We start from the raw sequence: 21348 nt of genomic DNA, 5'->3' as shown, positions 1-21348 counted from the left end.
TTATTCATTGTTATTTGGAGAATTTTAAGAACGTACGACCAATTATTCATTCTCAGGCCGACCTATTACCTTTTATTCCTAAAATAAAAACTCAAAAGAATGAGTCATATATTTTGAATTTGTAATTCCTACATTAACTCAAATCCAAACTCCAATTAAAACCCAGTCTTTTTTTTTTTTTTTTTTTTGTAAGAATTAAAACCCAGTCAGTAACCTAAAATCACCGAGTCAGTTGTTCTAATAAACCAACCTTCCCCTTTAGATACGTTCTTATCGTTCTTCTCCTCCTTGGCTATTTAAGTGACTGTGAGTAGTACAAGATTTTCCCATCTCTCATTCGGATATCTCTCTTCTGAGACTATTTTCTGAGTGATAAAGTTGCCATCAAACAATGGCGATTCTGAAATATGCATGGGCAGTGGTTTTCTCGTTGTTGTTACTGGGAATAATAGAGCAGGGAAATGTTGGTGTCGAAGGATCACACGAAGTATTTCCCGAGTTACAGTCCCTCCAGGCCTTAAATGTCAACCCAGAGCAGAGAACAGGCTATCACTTCCAGCCTCCTAAGAACTGGATTAACGGTATGTTTTAACTTACATAATCTCTGTATTCTTAGAGGAGAAACAAAAAAAAATACTGTCCCTGCATTGACATTTTTTTTCTTCTGTTTTTCTCTTCGAGAAATGGTTGGTTTATCGGGTTTATATGGGTGATCAGATTCGGCTCTGTTTTATTGCTGCCGTCGTTCAGTTTATCGTTTTAGATTGCAGAAATGGTATTTTTTTTTTTTTGAAAAATTACAGTCACAAAGAGTACAGTGAGCCAGTGAGCCACTGGAGAGGGTCAGTGACGGATTCAGTCACGGCGGCCGGCGGCATTTGGGCCGTGTCAACCGTCGGGCTCATCACCATCCGAGCATACAGTGCGGTTGTTATGGTTTCTGAAACCAAATCAATTCCATCTTGATCTTATTCATATTTTGTAATGACAATGCATTTATGGAATTGGATTAGCATTTGATTTCTTACTTAATTGGTGGCTCCACTCAGGTTTTAAATTCAAGGAATCAAATATCTAAATCAAGTACGGTCTGAGTTTTAAGATTGGGACAGTTTATCCTTCTTAAAATCTGATACTATTCCAGGATTCCAACGCTCCATAATGATCCAAAGAATCACAGACCTCAACGGCATAAAGGAGCCTTGCCTTCGCTCTTATCATCAATTTCATAAACATCTTACTCGAGCCATTCCTTATATCTGGCTTACCCAAAAAAAATCCTTCTAATTGAACTTTAAAGCTATATATATATTTGCTTCTTTCAACATTCTTTTTCCTGTTTTTTGGAAATAAAATTTTCTTTTGATTTGGTGGATCCTATTATTATGACATGCCACTGCAATTTCTGATGTATATTTTTTTGTTTTGCGTCTGTTGAACTGCTCTGGTCCTATTCTTTACGGGGAAAAATTCAAAATTGTCAGACCCAAATGGTAAGGATTTGTACAATTGAAGGATTTTAGAGTTTTTTAATTTTTATTTTTATAAAGAATGTACGGTTTAATCAATTTTCTTGTGTCTCCTCTGTGTGTCACACACAGGACCTATGCATTATAATGGGATCTATCATCTCTTCTACCAATATAATCCCAATGGGTCTGTATGGGGAAACATTGTATGGGCCCATTCCGTTTCAACTGATTTGATCAACTGGACACCACTTGACCCAGCCATCTACCCTAGCAAGCCATTTGATATAAATGGATGCTGGTCTGGATCAGCCACAATCCTCCCAGGAAACAAGCCTGCGATCCTCTATACTGGAATTGACGTCCAAAAGAGGCAAGTCCAGAACATTGCAGTGCCAAAGGACCTCTCTGATCCATATCTTAGGGAGTGGGTAAAGCCTGATTACAACCCATTGATTGTACCAGTCAATGGCATTAATGTGAGCGAGTTTCGTGATCCAACCACAGCATGGCTAGGCAAAGATGGACATTGGAGGCTATTGGTTGGTAGTAGGAGAAAACACAGGGGAATGGCTATGCTATACAAGAGTAAGGACTTCAAGTTTTGGTGGAAGGTGCAACACCCTTTGCATTCATCAGCTGACACTGGTATGTGGGAGTGTCCGGATTTCTATCCAGTCCCTTTGCAAGGAGAATTTGGATTGGAGACTTCCATGAATAATCTTTTTATGAAGCATGTATTGAAGGTTAGCCTTGATAATACAAGGTTTGAGTACTATACGGTGGGTAGATACTTTGAGGAGCAAAATCGCTATGTGCCCGACATCACATCTGCAGATAATGCAATGGGATTGAGATATGATTATGGAAATTTCTATGCATCAAAGACTTTCTACGATTCTGGCAAAAACAGAAGAATTTTATGGGGTTGGGCAAATGAATCTGATACCAAGTTGAATGACATATCCAAAGGATGGGCTGGTATTCAGGTGGAAATCTTAGTACTTTTAACTTGTTTTTGCTATTCATTTTAAGAATAGATTCCTTGCCTAGAACATATTTTGATAACTCTTGTTAACATATAAATGTTAAAAATATTGTTTCTTACAGACAATTCCAAGGAAGGTGTGGCTTGATAGTTCTGGTAAACAATTGTTGCAATGGCCTATTGAAGAAATCACAACTCTGCGAGGATCACATGTTCAATTCAAAGGACAATATCTTACAAAGGGATACCATCGCGAAGTTCCAAGGATCACAGCTGCACAGGTTTTTTTTTTATTCTTCTTTTTTGAGTTCTTCTATTTTTCACCAACTCAAACTCAATCTCTAATGGTATTACCACTTTTTTCTTATTAGGCTGATGTTGAGGTTACCTTCTACATACCTCATTTAGATAAGGCTGAGCCTTTTGATTCTGCTTGGGTGGATGCACAACAACTTTGTGCCCAGAAAGGAGCCACTGTTGAAGGAGCAGTTGGACCATTTGGGCTTTTAACATTGGCTTCCAAAAATTTGGAAGAGTACACACCAGTTTTCTTTAGGGTTTTCAAAGCCAAAAATAAACATGTGGTGCTCATGTGTTCTGATCAAAGCAGGTTAATTTTTCTGAAAATACGATTCAAACTTTGAAACTTTGAAACTTTTTCAAATAATACTATAGTTTAATGTCCCTAATGATTTCTTTGTTATCTTTTTGGCTATGGAAAAATAGGTCTTCCCTACGGCCAGAAGTTTATAAACCATCATTTGGAGGTTTTGTGGATGTAGATTTGTCTGATGGGTTGATGTCTCTCAGAAGCTTGGTATGATTTTAAGCTATTATATACACTACCTTAGAAATCTCAAATTTCTTTTTGCATGTTTCCATATCTCTCTAAATTGTAATTTTCTATGTTATATTTTCAGATTGATCATTCTGTTGTGGAAAGTTTTGGTGCCGGAGGAAAGACTTGCATCACTTCTCGAGTTTATCCCACTTTGGCAATGGGTGCAAACGCACACTTATTTGCTTTCAACAACGGAACTCAACCAGTAGAGATCTTGAAGATGACCGCGTGGAACATGAACAAACCTTCGATGAACTAATTAATGAGAGTAGCTTTTTGTAATTTTATTTCAAAAGTAGAATAGATTCAATTTTTCAGCATTTTGCAGTCTAATGAATGTGTTTCGGGCTTAGTTTCAGATCATTGTTATACGGTTAAACATCAGTCTATTTAAAGAAATGTTTATTCTGTGTCTTTTTTTGCGGTATGCCTATATATATTCTCCCTCCCTAACTTATCCTCTCTGTAAATCACATCGTTTATTATAAATTTGATAATTCTCAATCCTATAATGTAACTTCATAATCATATAGTCCCTCTTTTCAGACTGGACTGGAAGAATACAACCTAACCTGTACAACCTTTTTGCCTTTATCATCTGTTACCCTCCCTGTTGTAAAAATCACCCTTTCCCTTGTGTCCAAGCCTTGTGAAAGATGATTATCATTAAACTAAGGGAAGTTAACAACATTCCCTACGCTTCCCTTCCCTCCCACCTCACAAATACCCAAACCTCTTCTTTTCTCCTTATGATAGGAACTTACATAGACGAACCCATCTTGCCATATATCCATCAAAATTAATGGTGACTGGTGAGTGGCATTATGGTGGTGGTTACCTTATTTGTGAAATTTAGACGATAAAGGCAAGGTTTGCCAGGAATGCATGCATACCCATCAACATGGGAACGATTTCCATGATGAGTTAGAGAAACAACAAATTCAAAAAACCTAACCAATCTCCATCTTCTCCACCGGTAAGTCCCAAGGGTCATAACCCATTAATATACCTAAAACTGAGAGTTCACTTCTCTCCTTATTGTCCTTAACACCTGGATGGCAAGCCACCTTATGAAAATTCTCACATTTCCAGTTTTCAATTATTTGTTTATTTTTTATTATTATTATTTTCTTTATCATCAACCAATAACAACAACTTTGAGGGCTAGGGGAGGGGAGGGGAAAAAGAGGTGGACCCTTGAATCCATAATTTTCTTGAATTCACTGTCTTTACATGGAGACTGCCACTAGTGTACTAAAACATATCCACAAGAATTCTCACATTTTTATGGAACCCATTGGTATTACTTAAAACAGCGACTTCGTTTCTTTCCCTGGATGGTAGCCACCGTATGAGAATTCTCGAATTTCAGTGTGAATTGTTCAATACATACAATTAATATGCAGCCTACAATTTGTATCGAAATTTTAAGTGCACTGCTAAACAAATGATCAAGATTTGATAAAGTTTTATCTCGAACTTTAGGCTGCACGATTATTGTGCAACGCCCAAGAAAATTCAATTCCAATAACCATATCGATATCCCATCATTAATGATTACTTTTGTATATTTATATCTGGTCCTCTTTCTTTTTCATCCTTCTCCAACTGGGCATTTTTTATTTGAGTAGGCTTGGATAAAGGGTAAACTGATAGGTGGGTGTGCAGAGAGTTCGAGAGAGAAAGAGGGGGTTTTGAGGCGTTGACCTATTGGAGATTTCAATTTTGGCAGTTGAATAATTTCGACAAAGAATTCTATTTGATGGTGCGAATTGTTTAGAATGACTGGATTGAAGTTGATGGTGCTAGTTGTTTAGCATGACCGTCGTGCGCATTATGCACAGAATTGAAGCAAAGTTCTCATATTCTCTAATGCTCAATCTGGGGCAATGGTATTATAGGCTCCAATTCAGATTAAGGGTATTACCAACTAGATCCCACTAAACCCAACCACTTACCATGGCTACCGAGTCATTTGATGAAATGGGACCTTAGCTTCAGTTATTGCACCGAAGATGTCCAGCAAAATTTGTAACCATCGGATCAAGGTCTTGCACTTATTTTCAACAATCGAGATCAAAACTTTCAACCCAGATCTCAATCTAACGGTACGGTCGTTGTTTCAAGCTAAACAGTTCAATGAAGCAATTTCCATGAAAATAGATGCTGGGCAGGATCAGCCACAGTCCTCCCTAGAGGCATGCCTATGATATTCTATTGGAATTGACCACCCAAAGAGGCAATTCAAGGATTTGCCAGTGCCTAACAGCCTCTTAAGTCTAATCCATTCCTCAGGGAGCGGACAAAGCTTGACTACAACCCATTGATGATGCCCAGAATGACATGGTAACCATAACACAACAAAACACAGTTATGTGAAGATGGATATCAGAGGCTACTGACAGGCCATAGGAGAAAACAGAGGGGTATGACCTTTTTCTAGAAATGTAAAAATCTCAAATATTCCTGGGCAGCTGGAAGTGGGGTGTAAGAGTGTCTAGATTTCGATCTGGTAGTTGCAAGGAGAATCTTTGGATGATTTTTGTTGTGAAAGCATGTATTCAGGGTCATGATAATCTCTATGCATCAGAAAATTTATTTGGTTTGAACAAGAACAGAAGAACTTATGGGTTGCACATATGAATCCGACACACCATGCAATCCTGTTTTCGTTACATCCTAATTTGGCTAGTTTAGATATCTCTCGGTCACCCTATTACTCTGAGATGATTATTATTATCATACGAGATTATCTTTCGTACAGAATTTCTAAGAAAGTTTGGCTTGATAAACCTGGCAAACAATTGAAACACATCAAGCAAAGTCAGACCTTACTAAAGTTCGACCAAAGCGCAGGTTTGTTCCTCAAATTCGTCGTTCGTACCTACCATCATGTCATGGTAATTGGACAAACCTCAACAACTCTGGCAGCCATTGTTTTGCATCTGTTGTAACTCGTAAACCGATTAGAGTAGGCTTATCTGGCTACACTGATGATCCAATTCGTTTCTTATTCAATTTTGCAAGAAATGATCCAATTACATTCGAAGTTATGTTTCTAGAATTTTATTTTTTGGATAAATAAATAATTAAATTAAACGAAACACCGAAATGCAAGATGGATCCAAAGGAACAGAGGAATTGATAACAACTTACACTTAAACAAACAGCAGAAAAACACAGTTAAGAAGTCAATCCTTTTCCCTCTGGTTTTGGATTCTCTTGCCTAAAAATAAACAGCTAATCATATCTCATAGGAAATTCTGGCATCAAGGAGGACACCAAATTTACCAAAAAACACATACACGTTTGCATTAAATTTCCAGTTCATCCTATTCCAATTAGTGAAAACATACACTCGTTTGCCTTTCAACAAATTAAGGATGTTGTGAATCTTAAGACTTTCCTCTTTGTTTCGGTGAAAAAAGATCTCAAACCTAAATGTATGCTATAGGTAAGAAAGCCTCATGAACAACACAATAAAACACACTATTTCAAATGCCGTCATGTCACAAACGATTTTGCATGGTCTGTGGCTTTCTATTGACGAAAATGCAACTCCTCAAGCACAGCACTCTTACTTCATGAATATCTCGGTTGGGATGGAAACCGCCCGACATGCACTTTTTTGTCATGTCTAGCTCCGGCATGGTAGACGAGCCCATGCTTTCTTACCCTCAACAAGTCTCTAAATCTAAATAAAAAAACTTGATCGAGTATCAACAAAACCCGATCATAGAAACATTTACTCCAACAAAACATCCAATCACGTACCAAAGCAGTACAGTGGGTTCCAACTCAACCGGATTACCCAGATTCAAAATTGCTCAAGGTATGTCTGGATTCATAAGCTCCACCTAGAGAGACGTCCAATATATGAACAATAGACATACCAAGCTCCAGGTTAGAAGTGGAACATAGTATGAGAGAGCAAGTGGGAATTCATCAGCTTATTCCAAGGGGGGTAAGAATCAGACACCATTCAAAGTGCTCTATGAATGGGCATCCTTTATTACTAGCACATAACAGAGTTATGCATTATCACTAAGCCAACAGGTGAAATTAAATTACAGAGGACAACTAAAACAGCACAATCAATTCAGACATTAACAAAACTAGTAAAGATTAAACTGTTGTTTTTCGACTAAATACTTCATCAAATTTCAAATATTAATCCGCCTGAATATAGAAAGGTCAAAAAAAACCAGAAAAAGACAACCCTATTTCAGAATAGAAAAAAAATAACATTTGAGCAAAGTTTGCAAATATCCTCAAGTTTCCAACCAATGCACCAAATGCCAAGCAGACCATAGCTCACTTGATCTTCTTCTTGGGCCTCAGCTGCAAAATGTCAAAATGGAATTATGATCAAATGTCCAATATCTAGCATTTTACACATGGATAAAAAGTACACCTCAACTCCTACCCTCATTCACGAAAACAAATGATAACAATTCAGACAATCTTCGGAGAAAATTAAAGTATCCCTGAAAGCATGATACCTGATTGCTATGACCACATTTCTTCTTCCTGCAATTCACTGCTCTTGGGTGCAACCGAGCATAACATCTAATACCAAAAAAGGAAAAAAACAAATTGAGAAACAGTGGTCATGAATGAGACAAAATTAACACTTGAAGATTAATCAACCAGCCCAACGATAGAAATACAACCAACCATGACTATGATAGGCAATTGAAGAGCAGTGCCCCTCACTGCACCATACACAGGGTGTTAAGTTATTTACATTTTCTCTTTCCGGATGCACTAGTCACTCGCATACTATTTTGTTCTTTCGACCACAAAATAATACCCACAATTATATACTCGACATAACATTTAGCTTTAGCAGCTTATGATTTTAGAGTACCAACGAATTTCTGAACTCTATTCCAGAATTATTATACCAAAAATAGAATGATGTACCACCCACGAAAATCAGCTGTTTAGAAGTGAAATCAGTTGACAAAGTTAAGGAGTGTCACTTAATTTGGGGAACCATAACTTGACCTGTTAGGCACTTATATACCAATAGGATATTGATCTATGGTCCCCTTACAGAAAAACTCAGAACCATAGCACCATTTTTTTTTGGGGTATGGAAAACCTAATGACTTAGTAGTGCACAATTCGAGAAGTTGGATTTGATGACTTCATACTTTTTAATCTATCATTCGAAATTAACGAAACAATGATATATAACTCGCAGGTAAGAATCTCACTTTCTGCAGATCATCTTCTCTTGATTATATTTCCGGGCCAACGCCATCAAGGAAGGTTCGATAATTCCTCCACGCAGCCTTAGGACAAGGTGCAGGGTAGACTCTGCATCAACAAAACCATATTAAGATTCTCTCAAATTTAAGAGCAGAAGTGTTAAATTCCCAAAGGATACAGAACAAACCTTTCTGGATGTTGTAGTCAGCAAGAGTTCTACCATCTTCGAGCTGCTTCCCAGCGAAAATCAATCTCTGCTGATCGGGAGGAATACCTGCACAACAACCAAATTTCAAATCTTCGAAAATGAAAATTGATTGTAAACGAGGAGAAGATTTGAGGCAAAAAAAGATTATCGAAAGAACTGCCGTTCACCTTCCTTGTCTTGGATCTTTGCCTTGACATTGTCAATGGTATCACTGCTCTCAACCTCGAGGGTTATCGTCTTCCCCGTTAGGGTTTTCACGAAGATCTGCATCTTTCTCTTTCTCTCCTGCGCGCTCTCTCTTCTGTGTGCCGGATCGATCGTGGTCCAACGATACCTTTTATAGTACCCCACATCTAGGGTTTTTGCGTAGAAAAGTTTTTCATTTTACATTTGTAACCCAAGAGTGGGACATTTTTACAAGCGCACCCTTGGGCTTTTTTCTCGGTCCACGTTGGAGTCCATTCATACCCAATTATCCAAAGATTCCGGAATAGCCCTCGATGCTTGAAGAAATTTCAAAATATGCAATTTTTTTTTGGGTAAATCAAAATATAAAATTTAAAAGTTTAATCTTCGGAAAAATATTGGCCATGAACACATTTGAAGTTGTACCCACAGAATAGGGTTCAATCGCCAACTCTTGAACACATTCGAAATAGTACCCACGGAAATTCTTTTTGGGTACCCAAAGAAAAACGTTCAAGTAAATCATTTAAATTTAATTTATGATTTTTTTTTTCATCATCAAACCAGTCATAGTAGGGGATCCATGGGCTCGGGAGGGAGGAGGGGCAAAGATGAAGAGGGACGAAGGTTCAAACCCATGACTAGATTATCACAAACCCGCTAACGATCCCATCTTCTGCCTTCTTTTGTTTTTTTCATTTTTTGTCTACATAGTTCATACAGAAGCTATATAGAAGACCTATCCCAAGAAACCAATAATTAATTTCCCATCTTTCCACCCGTTGGAATCCTTATTCCAGTGACAACTTATTCTTCCCATTCAAACCCTAGTTTTCTAATAATCCTCAACCCATTTTAATCCTTAAAATTTGCAAGTCATTGTTCTCATGATCCCCTTCATTCCCACCATTAGTCTTTGTTCATACTCCAAGAATACAATCCACCCCATGATACCTTCGATCTGACTTCAATCCCAAAACCCTTGCAAAATCTTAGGCTTTGTAGACCCTATGAATAACCCAAAACCCTAATTTCAAGAATCATACTCCTCACCATAAACTTCTTGTTCCAATCTGGACTGAGCCTTCGGGATTGCACCTTTACATTCTATCACAGCCTTGTTCCTAGAAGCTGAACTTTGTATCCAATAACTGGAATGTCACGGCTGACATACTTCACGCACTCACTTGCTAAATACTTGTTCACGGGTTCTAGCCTTGGAAACCTTGTCTTTGGAACAAGGGAAAGGAGCATACATTTGATCCTCCCCACACTTATATGAAGACTCATGTGCAACATATGCACTTGCTGCTCAATATGGTATGGATGAATCAATACAGACTAGGGCTTTGCAGAAGATGAACGTTCAAAGACCATGGAAGACTAATCTCAAAGGAAGTTGCCTGAAGACAACTAACATCAGATGTCCTACTCTAGATTCATAATCCCTTCCAAATTCTGGCGATGGGAACCGGTCCTTGTAAGTAACAAAATCAAAAAAAAAATTTATTGCCGGAACAAAATACTCATCAAAGTGGCTTCCCTTTGCTGGAGAACAAACAAAGCTCACTTCCAAGGTCGATCAACAGCAAAGGTTAAAGGGTAAACCCGTGAACAGAAGGAATAACAAAAGTCATGCTGGTTACACAACCAACATCCAGACGAGATACTGGGCTTGATTGAACCCCATCCGGTCAGAGGTCAACATCCTGATTGGTCATAATGGCAACCTTCCTTAAACTTGCAAGATAACTACTCCCCCAAAAAACAAACAACAAAACCCATCTCTTTTTAAGCATGAGAGGGAGAATGCAACAATACATGATGTGATGAAAATCTATCAAATTTTAGCTAATCAACAGAGTTCACTGCTTGCAACACTCGGACTGGGGAAATTAATTATGTTAGGAACTAAAACATTCTCTTCACTCCATATAATTTAACTATTACATCCCTAAACGAACAGTTCACTAATGAGACAGATCAATTTACAAACCACTATAACACGATTTAGGGAAAATGGAAAGACTCAAATCGAACCTCCACGAGCTTCCAACATCCCCTCCATTTCTATCTTTCATGATTCACTTTTCACAAAACCCCATCCAATCTGGTTGCCGCAGTAATTCCAAAAATGTGTTAAATACCGGACACGCTAGATCCAATGTGGTAGCTGCAGTCCCCTTGCAGCAAATTCCCCTGCTATTCGCGTAGCATGTCTCAACAAAAAGGCTATCCATATATTACTCTTCCAAAGACGCCGCCTAATATATCCCACAAATCATGCAAACCCAAAAGGTTTGTACCCCCCCCCCCCCCCCCCCCCCCCCCACCAAAACCACCCCCCCCCCCACAAAAAACCAAAAAGGAGAAACAAAGAAACCCAAAAACCCATAAAACGGGGCCTGTCTCATCTCATTTTTCCTGACTCATATTTTAAAGCATCTGATCCTCCCAGGTTGTAAGGAGTCATTCAGATATTGTGACAGTTTTGAGATAATTAGTCTCGACAGATGCCTCCTCCTGCTGAAGCTGCTGTAGCATTTCCACATGCCTCAAGGATGGCACATCACCTCTACAGTACCTGTGCCAGAAATTTCGATACGCTGCTTCTAAACCCTGGGTGAAGTTTTGTCCATCACACAACGGGGACTTCATCATGAGATCCCGGAGAGACATCCTCAGGTTGGAGAGAGCTGTAACATCAGAGGCCATTTGCACTGCCAACTCGACATACTCATCCTCAGTTTTGGCAATAAGATGCCCCAGCCCTGCATTGCATCCACATAACTCCCATTATATCAAAAATATTGTACACTAATATGAAGACAAACACTACAGAAGGTTCATGTTGGATCGGGCACTCAGATAGAAGTGTCAAGAGAAACTACTAAGGTTTCTTCTAGATAATGAGTCCAACTACTAAAGGCACAAACACCACAAAAGGCATCCATTTTACTTTAAGAAGTGCTAATAGAGAAAATGGTTTTGTATATAAAGTTCTTCCACACTATATTTGTAAACCCAGCAGAGAGGTCAAATAGTTCGACTGCCCCACTATCTTGTCCGTGAAGAGAAACAAAAAACCAGTATCTAAGACAAGAACAATCTCATCTTGTGAGATGGTGGTAAGCTCATTTTCCCTCTACCAAAAAAAAAGGTAAGCTCATTTTCCCACTGTAGGGGGTAGTTGTTTCAAGCTTACAACTGTAGGTAAATTTTATAGAGAGAAATTTACCTGTACTTCCCTGAGATATGGTGTACTTTCATTTTCACCTATTCAACTTTCAAAATTTCACATGCCACCCCTACTTTTTAAAATAATAGTATTTAAACAAGCCGTTAATTGCAGTTGCTAAAGGTGATGATGATTCGATCAAGAAAATGACCAAAATATCCTAGCTTCAAAATTCTTTCACTGTTGAAACCCCTAAATACTCTTTCACCCTTACAATCCTTCATGACCAAAATACCCTTGCTTCAAAATTCTTTCATGCAATTTACCAGAAATCTTGTGATTACTGCACGAGCAGATCTCCAACTCATGGTTGCTGCTTGTGTTAAGACTGTCCTCGGCAGAAATATGCAGAATGGGATAAAATTTGATGATTGTTGTCTATAAATATTTGTTTTTCACATTAACAGATCTCTCTGGTTTTCTCCTGTCTTCTGAGAAACATTTGGGCTGAATTTCTTCTTTCATTCACTTTACATATCAAAATTTTTACAAGTAAAAATAATCGATTCCAGTAACACAGGCTGAAAACAGCGATAAGAAATGTACCCATTCCATCATTGAGAGTACTTTCCACAAATCTCAGGTAAGTTCTGGAAAGTGGAGCATTGAGTTGTTGCAGGAACATACAACCAAATGTCTAGGGTTAGATTGAACAAAGCCAAAAATAGATCTGAGAACTGAATCAATTCAACTGAAAAAGGTCCTTTGGCATTGGAGACAGATCTCATTCATGAATTGAGCAATGCATAACCGAAAAAGAACGCTAAGCCAGAAATAAATATTGCCAAGTATCTTATAAATATCAATTCACAAGGCATCAGCATTGTGCCGTAGGTCACAAAACTTCTGGTAAATTGCATGAAACCAGAGTGAAAAAGCAACAGAAACCCAGTGACCATACCTATTCTTGCAATTCACAAAGACTGCAGCCCCAGTGGCCACTCGATAGAATGTGCATGCCCAAGAAGAAGCTTCAAGGACGAATAGGTCACTTTGAACAACTGAAATTTTGAGTTTTCGCTTTAGGCTGCTTCTTCTCAACTCCTATTTTAGATTTTCTTTCTCCACTGCACTATTCTAGTTCTTTTATTAGTGCTAAAATCGTAATTAGAATTTTTTTGAGTTCAGATTGGCAGAGTTTCTGTAGACTCTGTTCTCCGTTTAAAGGAGGGGTTTGAATTGCAGGTATGCAGTGGCGGTGGCAGTGGCAGTGGCAGTGGCAGTGGCAGTGTTGCAGAGAGGGACAGGTGGTGGTGTTGTTTTAGAGAGGTAGGACAGGGAGAAAGAAGTGAGCATTTTGGTCCAATAATATTACAATCCATATTCATCCAAAAAAATTATAATCTACGGTTAACAGTTTACAGTACCACTTGTTTTTAGATGCCAATTATTTTGGAAAGTTAGGGGTGCATGTAATTATGGAAGTTTGATGGTTGAAAATAAAAATACACCATATCTCAGGGGAGGTGATGTAAACAGGGTCAGCAGGCCAAAGATAGCCCAAAGCAGCCCCCGGTCATGCGACAGCAAGGGCTGGCGAATGACATATGGGATATTTTGGTCATTTTCACACCTCTCCAAGGGGGTCTCGTGGGTCCAGTTAGTTTCCATTTGGTGTTCAGAGTCAGAATCTATTTTTATTTTCTAAGTTGATTATGACATGGTCAAGATATCAAAGAGTCCCGGTTGGAATCAATTTTAAAATAAGATTCTTTCTAGATAATTGTTATTTTATTTTGGTTATTTTGTGGTCCTTAGAAGACCCCTTTTCTCAAGTTGCTAGTTAGTTGTTGATTGGTAGTTGAGTTGTAAAGGGACTCCCGAACCAAAATTGGATTCCCTAATTAGAGTCCACGTCCAAGAGTCTTCCTTCTTTGTAAAAGGCTATATAAAGGCCCCTACACCTTGTATGAAAATTAGACTGGATTAAAGAAATTGCAAGCATTGAAGGAGATTTGGAGTTGTGGGTTCCAAGAGGATCCCACCAGCTGAGTATTGACTTTTCTGCAGCTTTATTCCTTCTTCAACTCCGGATCCTGAGACAATTTAGAGTCCTTCCCTACAGCAGCTAGAGTGTGCCAGTCCACTCTATCAAAAAGTAAGTGAAACCCCACAACTCATTCCCCTCCTCTTCCCTTTTCTTTCCCCTTTTTCTTGATCTTGCGGCAGCTAAGGAAGAAAGAAAAGAAAAGAAAAGAAAGAGAGAAAGAAAAGAAAGAAGTCAAGATCCATCAAGATTGATCCAAGAAAAGCCTCCAAACCATTCCAAGACCAACCGCAAGTATCCTACTCCCTTTCCCCTAACCGCAAGCCGTCCAAGCCCTTCCCATTTAGGATTTGTTACAACCCTAATTTTCCCTAGTCCTTCCATAACCAAGGTACGATTTTCTCCAACCCATCCAGATTTTTGTTAACCCAAACATTCCCCATTTTCTTCTCTAAAACCATTCCATCTTAGGTATATTAAAACCTTGACTTTTCCCAACCCTTTCCTAAATTATTGAAACCCTAATCCTTCCAAAAATCCATCCCATAGATGATTGAAATCTTAGATGAATAGTGAAATCCCTAATTTTTCCAATTCTATTTTATTTTGTTAAGACCCTAAACTTCTTAGTTCCATCCATAACCTAATTTTCTCAAGTCCATTCCCCATGGGTTACCAAATTTGAAATAAACTTCCCAAGGATTGTTTATTTGATAGCTGGTTCAATTTGAGAGGATCTTGAAGACAGACCTAGAACATGGGTTACATCAAGAGGTAGGTGTAACTTCTTATGACTATGGAATTCAAATAACTTAAATTTAGAAACACCTTTTTACATGGATTCAACAACTTTATATGATAAACACCATGCTAGGTTGTTCCCTGGCAAAAGAAGTGAAGCACCACACTATGGCCCGAGTGCAGTGAATAAGTGGGCAAGGGTTAGTTAGGGCATCCCCCGTAAGCGGTAAGGGGGTGATAAGTAGGTTAGGTTTCCGTGCCGTGGACAAGTGCGGACAAAGAAGCTAGTCGAGAAACCCAGGATTAGATTCAGATCTTATATTAGAATTAATAGATGTTATGGGGAAAAGATGGATTAATATACCTTACATCGAAGAGACTGGACTAGATGAAAGGGTAAATAAGCTAAAGAGTTGGATGACTTTGAACTTTGGTACATTGGGATGAAAGTAATGAAAGTGGAGTACGTATAATAATTGATAACGATTTAAAGAACGATGTGGTGGATGTTAAAAGATTAGGTGATATGATCATTAGTATCAAGCTTGTAATGGAGAAAGAGATTGTAAATATAATTAGCGCATACGCACCTCAAGTAGGACAGGATGAAAGTTTAAAGTTACAATTTTGGGACTATGGTTTTGGATTAGTGCAAGGAATTCACCAAGGAGAAACGATCATCATAAGTGATGATCTAAATGGATATATTGGGAAAGATCAAAGAGGCTATGAAAATGTACATGGAATATATGGTTTTGGAGAGATTGAGGAAGGGATCTGAATTTTAGATTTTACTATTGCTTTTGATCTAACTATCATAAATATTTACTTTAAAAAGAGAGATAAGCATTTAATTACCTTCAAATGTGGATATTATAGAAGCCAAATAAATTTCTTTCTAACTAGAATTCTAATAGATTGTTATGCAAGGATTGCAAGGTGATACCAAGGGAAAGCTTAATCAAACAATATAAACTAGTGACCTTGGATGTGTGCCTAACTCTAGAAAGTCATAAAAGGTGTGAAGTTAACCATCTTAGAATAAAGTGGTGGGACTTAAAAGAAGATTGTTTGAAATCTTTCACTAACAAAATAGTCAAACAAAGAAGATGGGAATTTGAGGGGGATACTAATACAGTGGAATGAGATGGCTACATGTATTAAGAAGGTGGCTAAAGATGTCATAAGTGAATCAAAAGGAAAGTGTCATAATTATAGAGAGACTTGGTAGTGGGATGGTGAGGTTCAAACAACCGTTAAGAAAAAGAAAGCTAGTTTTAAGACATGGCAAAGGACTAAAGATATAGAAGATATGCAAAGATGTAAGTTGGATAGAAATAAAGCTAAGCAAATTGTGGGAAAAGCAAGGGAGAAGTATAGAGATTTATATAATTAGCTACGCACGAAGGAAGGGGGAACTATTCGTAAAATAGCTAAATAAGGGGCACGAAGTCATGTATCCCCACCCCCCTTAAAAAAACAAGAATCACTAGAAAAAGGCCTAGAAAGGCCCACAGATTGAGCCCAAACAGCCCCTTCAGCATGGGGCAGCAAGGGCCGCCTGAACGCCCCCAGGGGTATTTTGGTCATTTTCCATGCCCCCTCCTTGGGGTGTCCTTGGTCAAATTAGATTCCTTGTCTTATGAGGATTCTAAATTTATTCATTTTCCTTGTTTAGTTGAGGCAAAGTCTTTATTTGAGAGTCCTAGCTTTGTGGAAACCCTAGTTGGAATCTAATTACAAGATTGCTTCTAAATAATGTTTATCATATCTTTGTGGTCCTAATTAGTAGGCAAGTTATTAGAGTTATATATCTATATATATAAATATATACTTTTTTTTTTTTTTTGGGGGTGGGGGAGGTGGTCAACTCTTATTAGGTTACAGAGTCTCAGTCAAGTCCAAGTTTCTCGTGTAAGGGTATGTGTGGGTGTATATATATACACCCCATTACACTGTAAAATTTAGTTGAAAGATTAATGAATGAAGCCTGGAGTCGTGGCATCAACCACATGGCCTGGGATGAGTAGTTTTCTGAGAATTCCAGCATCCTTCTCAAGCAAGCATCCTTCCATTACAGCAGCAGCCACCTTCTTCCCAAGTACAGCCCCTTCCCTTCATTACATGGCACCCCCAGCCCCTCCCCTCCATTGCAACCCTATCCCAGCGCCCCCCCCCGGGCAACAACAGCCCTCCCTCTTCTCCTTTCCCCTTGCAGCAGCAAGATCCCCCACCACCCCCTCTCTTTTTCTTGTGATACCCCTCTTCTCCTTTTTTTTTCTTTTTCTTTTTTATTTTTATGTTTATTTTTCTGGTTCTTGTGGCAAAACAGAAACAAAAAAGGAAAAACAAAAAATAAAAGAATAATAAGAAAAGCAAAGAGAAGAAGAAAAAGAAAAGCAAAGAAAGAAAGAAAGCATGGAGAGGCAAGAACTAACACCCCCCCCCCCCACACACACACACACAAACCATAACTGCAATGTTTCCTGGCCCATCCACGTAAGTCTAGGTATCCCTTGGTCTCTCCAAATTATTTGACTAAACCATTTTCCACCCCATTCCCTTTAGGTATCTCAAATCCATTCCCACACCAATCTTCTTAACCCTAGGATATTCCCTCCTTTTTTCCATCAACCCTAGAGCATCCCATGTCACACCCAAGTTAAACAATATAATTCTATATCTTTCTTCTCCCAAACCATCCCAAAAGATATCCAGTAATTTTTTGCCATCTCAAAGTAAACCCAAAACCAACCATAGGATACCTGCAGGTTCCCTAGCCTCTTAAAACATACCCAAACCATCCCATAGGTAACCCTAAACCTTATAGATAGCCCATTTTTAGCTGGTTCTAATTGAAGAAGATCTTGGAAGGCTAACACACACCCTGGGTTACATCAGGAAGAGTAGAGATCTAGATCAGGTTAGATGTATTAAAGGCGAAAATGAAAAAGTATGCCAACGTAATGAGGACATCAAGAAGAGATGGGAAATTTGTTTCTCTAGTCTACTAATATTTATGATTTAGACAATTGCACTATTTGCCATAGTACCAATTTTCGAACATATATATCGAGAACTTCGATGTCTGAAGTAAAAGAAGCTATAAGGAGGATGAAAGTAGGCAAGACATAAGGTCCCGATGAAATCCCAATAGAAGTATGGAAGAGCTTAGGAACCTATGGGCTAGCTTGGTTGACCAGGTTGTTTAATAAAATTATAAGCATAGGAAAAATGCTAGATGAATGGAGGAAAAGCATTAAACTATAGAGGCATTAAACCGATGAGTCATCCTATGAAATTATGGCAAAGCGTAATTGAAACCCGATTGAGACAAGTAACCACTATTATAGAGAACCAATTTGGCTTTAGCCAAGAAGATCTACAATGGAAGCCATTTTCCTTATTAGGAGATTTATGGAAAGGTATAGAGAGTATAGGAAGATGTTCATATGGTCTTCATTGACATAAAAAAAGCTTATGATAAGCGTTAATTTGGCAAGTACTAAATAGTAAATGTATGGACATAGTTAAAGACATGCAAATGGTTCAATAATAAGTGTAAGAATGGTGAGGGGCCCATATTTCTCTGCACTTATAATTGATGAATTAACCAAAGGCCTTCAAGATGAGGTTCTTTGGTTTATGTTTTTTGTTGATGATATTGTTTTGATAGATGAGACACAAATAGGGATTGCTACCAAGTTATAGTCATGGAGAGCAACTTTGATATCAAAAGGTTTTAAACTTGTTGAAGTATACGTAAATTTGGGAGTTTTACTGTTCACGTGAACAATGATTTTACTGTTCATGTGAACAGTATTATGCTATTGTTTTGATTATATTTCCTATTTCTAATGTGGGAATCTTGCTACATAAGTTTTGGGAGTTTTTAGAAAGCATAGTTTCTATTGTGGTGGTAGTTTCTATTTTCAAAACTTCCTATTTTAGGAGTCAAAAAGTTACTAAAGCTGTAATATTTTGTTTCCTTCTTCTAGAGGACAATTACTTGTCTCTCAAGTTGTATTAGATTCATTAGAAACTATAAATAAAAGTGTTCTGTGATTCTAGACTCTTTAGCTAAGAATCATAGGTCTTTTCTACTGGTTCTTCATCTCTTTTCTTCTTCTTCTTCTTCTCTCTTTTCTCTGTTCAAGTTCAACTGCTATTTTGATTGTTTAAAGCTTGTTTTCTAACATGGCATCAAAGCTTTTTGAATCAAAATAGTGTTGTTCTCAATATTCTCTTCTGAAATTCTTTTTTTTTTTCCTTCTGTTTCCTTGGTGTGCAGCCACCTAATGTTGTATACTATTAGATCAGATATTCATGTGAACTGATCTTCTCTACCTATTACCTTACTCCTACACGTTCTAGAACTTGAATACCTTTGTTACCTCTCTTTTTTTCTCCTATTCTGTCCTAAGGTTGCAGAATTTTTTTTGTCTTCTTTCTACTTCAAGTTTTGGAAAACTATTTGAGTGATATCTACCTCAGTTTAATGTCTTCACTTACACGTGACTCAATCATGAGTACGGCTGAATCAAAAGAATCTCAAGGAGATCATGTAAACGTTCAAATTACATCTATCAAGCTCAAAGGAAGTTCTAATTACTTGTTGTGGTCACAAGCGGTTCGGGTGTACATACTTGCAAAAGGTAAGCTTAAGTTCATTGAGGATGAACCTCCTGCTGAGACTGACAAATCTTATTTTAATTGGATCCAAGATGATGCAATCATCAAAATTTGGATGTGGAATAGTATGGAACCTGATATTGCAACGAATGTTAGGTTCCATAAGACTGCAAAGGGAATATGGGATGATTTGCAAGAGACTTATTCCCAAGCTAAAAATATGACTTGGATTTTTAGTATATGAAAAGCTATTTCAATTTCAACAAGCTGACAAGTCTCTACAGGATTATTACAACTCCTTTAAAGGCATGATGGAGGAGTTGAATGTCTTTCAACCTCTCACCACTGATATAAAGAAGCTTAAGGCCCAACAGAATGAATTTTTTGTGTCTAAGTTTTTTGCAGGATTGAACCCTGAACTAAAATCTGTCAAAGGACATCTTATTGCTGATGAGAATGTCCCTAATCTTAGTGAAGCATATTCTAGACTTCAACGTATTGCCTTGCCTGAAGGGAGTTCTCCAAAAAAAGTTCTAAAGGAGAAAATTCAGCCTTCACTACCTCTTATGGAAGGGGACGTGGTCGTGGTTTAGGGGGAGTTAGTAGGTCTTCTGGAGGTTGTGGTGTTCAACTGTCTGATAAGACATCTCGACTTTGTACTCATTGCGGTAAAACAGGGCACTTAGTGGAAGCTTGTTGGGCTAAACATGGAAAACCAGAGTGGGCCAAGCACCTTGCCAATCATGTCGTTTCTGATGGTGGTACTGATACTGTAGCAAACAACGATAGTGGTTCTGGATCTTCTTCAGGGGACTTGTCTAAGACTCTAAGAGATGATGTAAGCCAAATCCTTCGCCGATTGCAAAATATTGAAACTGGCGCTTCCACATCCACTAGTACTTCTACTGCCACACTTTCTCATGCAGGTAACACAGCACTTCTCACTTCTACTCCCACCCCTTGGATCATCGATTTAGGGGCCTCTTCCCATATGACTGGTGAGTCATCACTTTTTAGCTCTTTTCTAAATCTACCACTAAAAATTCTGTTGTCATAGCTAATGGGACTTCCACACCTATTCTAGGCTCTGGAAGTGTTTCTCCTACACCTTCTCTTACTTTATCATCCGTACTTCATGTTGCTAACTTTCCTTTTAACTTATTATATGTTAGTCAATTAACTAAAGCACTAAACTGCTCTGTGACTTTTACTCCCACTTATTGTGTTTTCCAAGACCTTCACACGAGGAATACGATTGGTGGAGGGTGTGAAAGGAACGGACTCTACTATCTGGACTATGCTACCCCTATTGCGGCTCTTTCTGATGATTGTGTAGATGCTCTCCAGTGGCACTGTCGTTTAGGCCATCTGTCTTTACCTAGATTAAAATTTTTATTTCCTTCTTTTAAATCAGTGTCTAGATTAAATTGTGAAGCGTGTGAGTTAGGGAAGCATCATCGTGCCACCTATCCTCCACGCTCTATCTCTCGTAGTGAGCCTTTATTTTCTCTTGTTTATTCCGATATTTGGGGCCTTTGTAGAATTAGTAATAGGCATGGTTTTCGATATTTTGTTACTTTTGTGGACGATTTCTCCCGTCTTACATTGTTGTATCTTTTAAAGGATCGGACAGAGTTCTTAACTACATTTAAAAGTTTTATTCATGAAATTCAGACTCAATTTTCTCTTCCTATTAAAATTTTTCGGTCTGATAATGCTTTAGAATATGTGCAACATGATATATCTAACTTGTGTGATTCTCTTGAAATGATTCATCAAACCAGTTGTTCATTCACTCCCCAACAAAATGGAGTGGCTGAACGCAAAAATCGTCACCTCTT

At 38.2% G+C, this 21348-nt stretch overlaps 3 protein-coding genes across 8 annotated transcripts in view; 1 reads left to right on the top strand and 2 right to left on the bottom strand.

Moving 5' to 3' along the window:
• Positions 1 to 391: 391 nt before the first annotated feature.
• On the top strand, positions 392 to 3557 carry LOC149027577 (beta-fructofuranosidase, insoluble isoenzyme 1-like). 2 transcript variants are annotated; one of them, XM_089147019.1, is made up of 7 exons: positions 392 to 581; positions 1485 to 1493; positions 1602 to 2458; positions 2580 to 2738; positions 2829 to 3067; positions 3184 to 3274; positions 3378 to 3557. In XM_089147019.1, exons 1-7 carry the CDS (start codon positions 392 to 394, stop codon positions 3555 to 3557), a joined length of 1725 nt encoding a protein of 574 aa, XP_089003145.1. The 2 variants fall into 2 exon arrangements, with proteins under 2 accessions (XP_089003145.1, XP_089003152.1); XM_089147026.1 differs by lacking the exon at positions 1485 to 1493 and having other exon boundaries at positions 473 to 581.
• A 3729-nt stretch (positions 3558 to 7286) lies between these two features.
• On the bottom strand, positions 7287 to 9040 carry LOC149027576 (ubiquitin-ribosomal protein eL40 fusion protein). Its single transcript, XM_089163903.1, has 5 exons — positions 8891 to 9040; positions 8703 to 8789; positions 8521 to 8623; positions 7801 to 7867; positions 7287 to 7639 (listed from the first exon to the last, which is right to left on the bottom strand). Exons 1-5 carry the CDS (start codon positions 8991 to 8993, stop codon positions 7613 to 7615), a joined length of 387 nt encoding a protein of 128 aa, XP_089020029.1. The 5' UTR covers positions 8994 to 9040; the 3' UTR covers positions 7287 to 7612.
• A 2225-nt stretch (positions 9041 to 11265) lies between these two features.
• LOC149027575 (putative UDP-N-acetylglucosamine--peptide N-acetylglucosaminyltransferase SPINDLY) overlaps positions 11266 to 21348 on the bottom strand; it is a 41130-nt gene continuing 31047 nt past the window's right edge. For all 5 annotated transcript variants that reach the window (XM_089163864.1, XM_089163840.1, XM_089163847.1 and 2 more), the window contains one exon: positions 11266 to 11680. In XM_089163864.1, coding sequence (XP_089019990.1) covers positions 11379 to 11680 — 302 coding nt within the window. In that variant the 3' untranslated portion in view covers positions 11266 to 11378. The remainder of the gene's footprint in view (positions 11681 to 21348) is intronic.

This window comes from Hakea prostrata, chromosome 1, assembly GCF_041222555.1.
Source record: "Hakea prostrata isolate BN-2017 chromosome 1, UWA_Hpros_2, whole genome shotgun sequence".
NCBI classification, from domain to species: domain Eukaryota; kingdom Viridiplantae; phylum Streptophyta; class Magnoliopsida; order Proteales; family Proteaceae; genus Hakea; species Hakea prostrata.
The sequence above is the reverse complement of the archived record's forward strand: the minus strand, read 5'-3'. Positions and strand labels throughout refer to the sequence as shown.

Bases quoted from the DNA above. Each gene is read 5' to 3' on its own strand.
- LOC149027576 (XM_089163903.1), bottom strand. From the start codon at position 8,993: ATGCAGATCTTCGTGAAAACCCTAACGGGGAAGACGATAACCCTCGAG. The intron at 7,868-8,520 runs GTGAGATTCTTA...TTTTGGTATTAG, and splicing joins GAGAAGATGATCTGCAGAAA to ATGTTATGCTCGGTTGCACC. The intron at 7,640-7,800 runs GTATCATGCTTT...GACATTTTGCAG, and splicing joins AATGTGGTCATAGCAATCAG to CTGAGGCCCAAGAAGAAGAT.
- LOC149027577 (XM_089147019.1), top strand. From the start codon at position 392: ATGGCGATTCTGAAATATGCATGGGCAGTGGTTTTCTCGTTGTTGTTA. The intron at 2,739-2,828 runs GTTTTTTTTTTA...TTTTCTTATTAG, and splicing joins CAAGGATCACAGCTGCACAG to GCTGATGTTGAGGTTACCTT. The intron at 3,275-3,377 runs GTATGATTTTAA...TTATATTTTCAG, and splicing joins TGATGTCTCTCAGAAGCTTG to ATTGATCATTCTGTTGTGGA.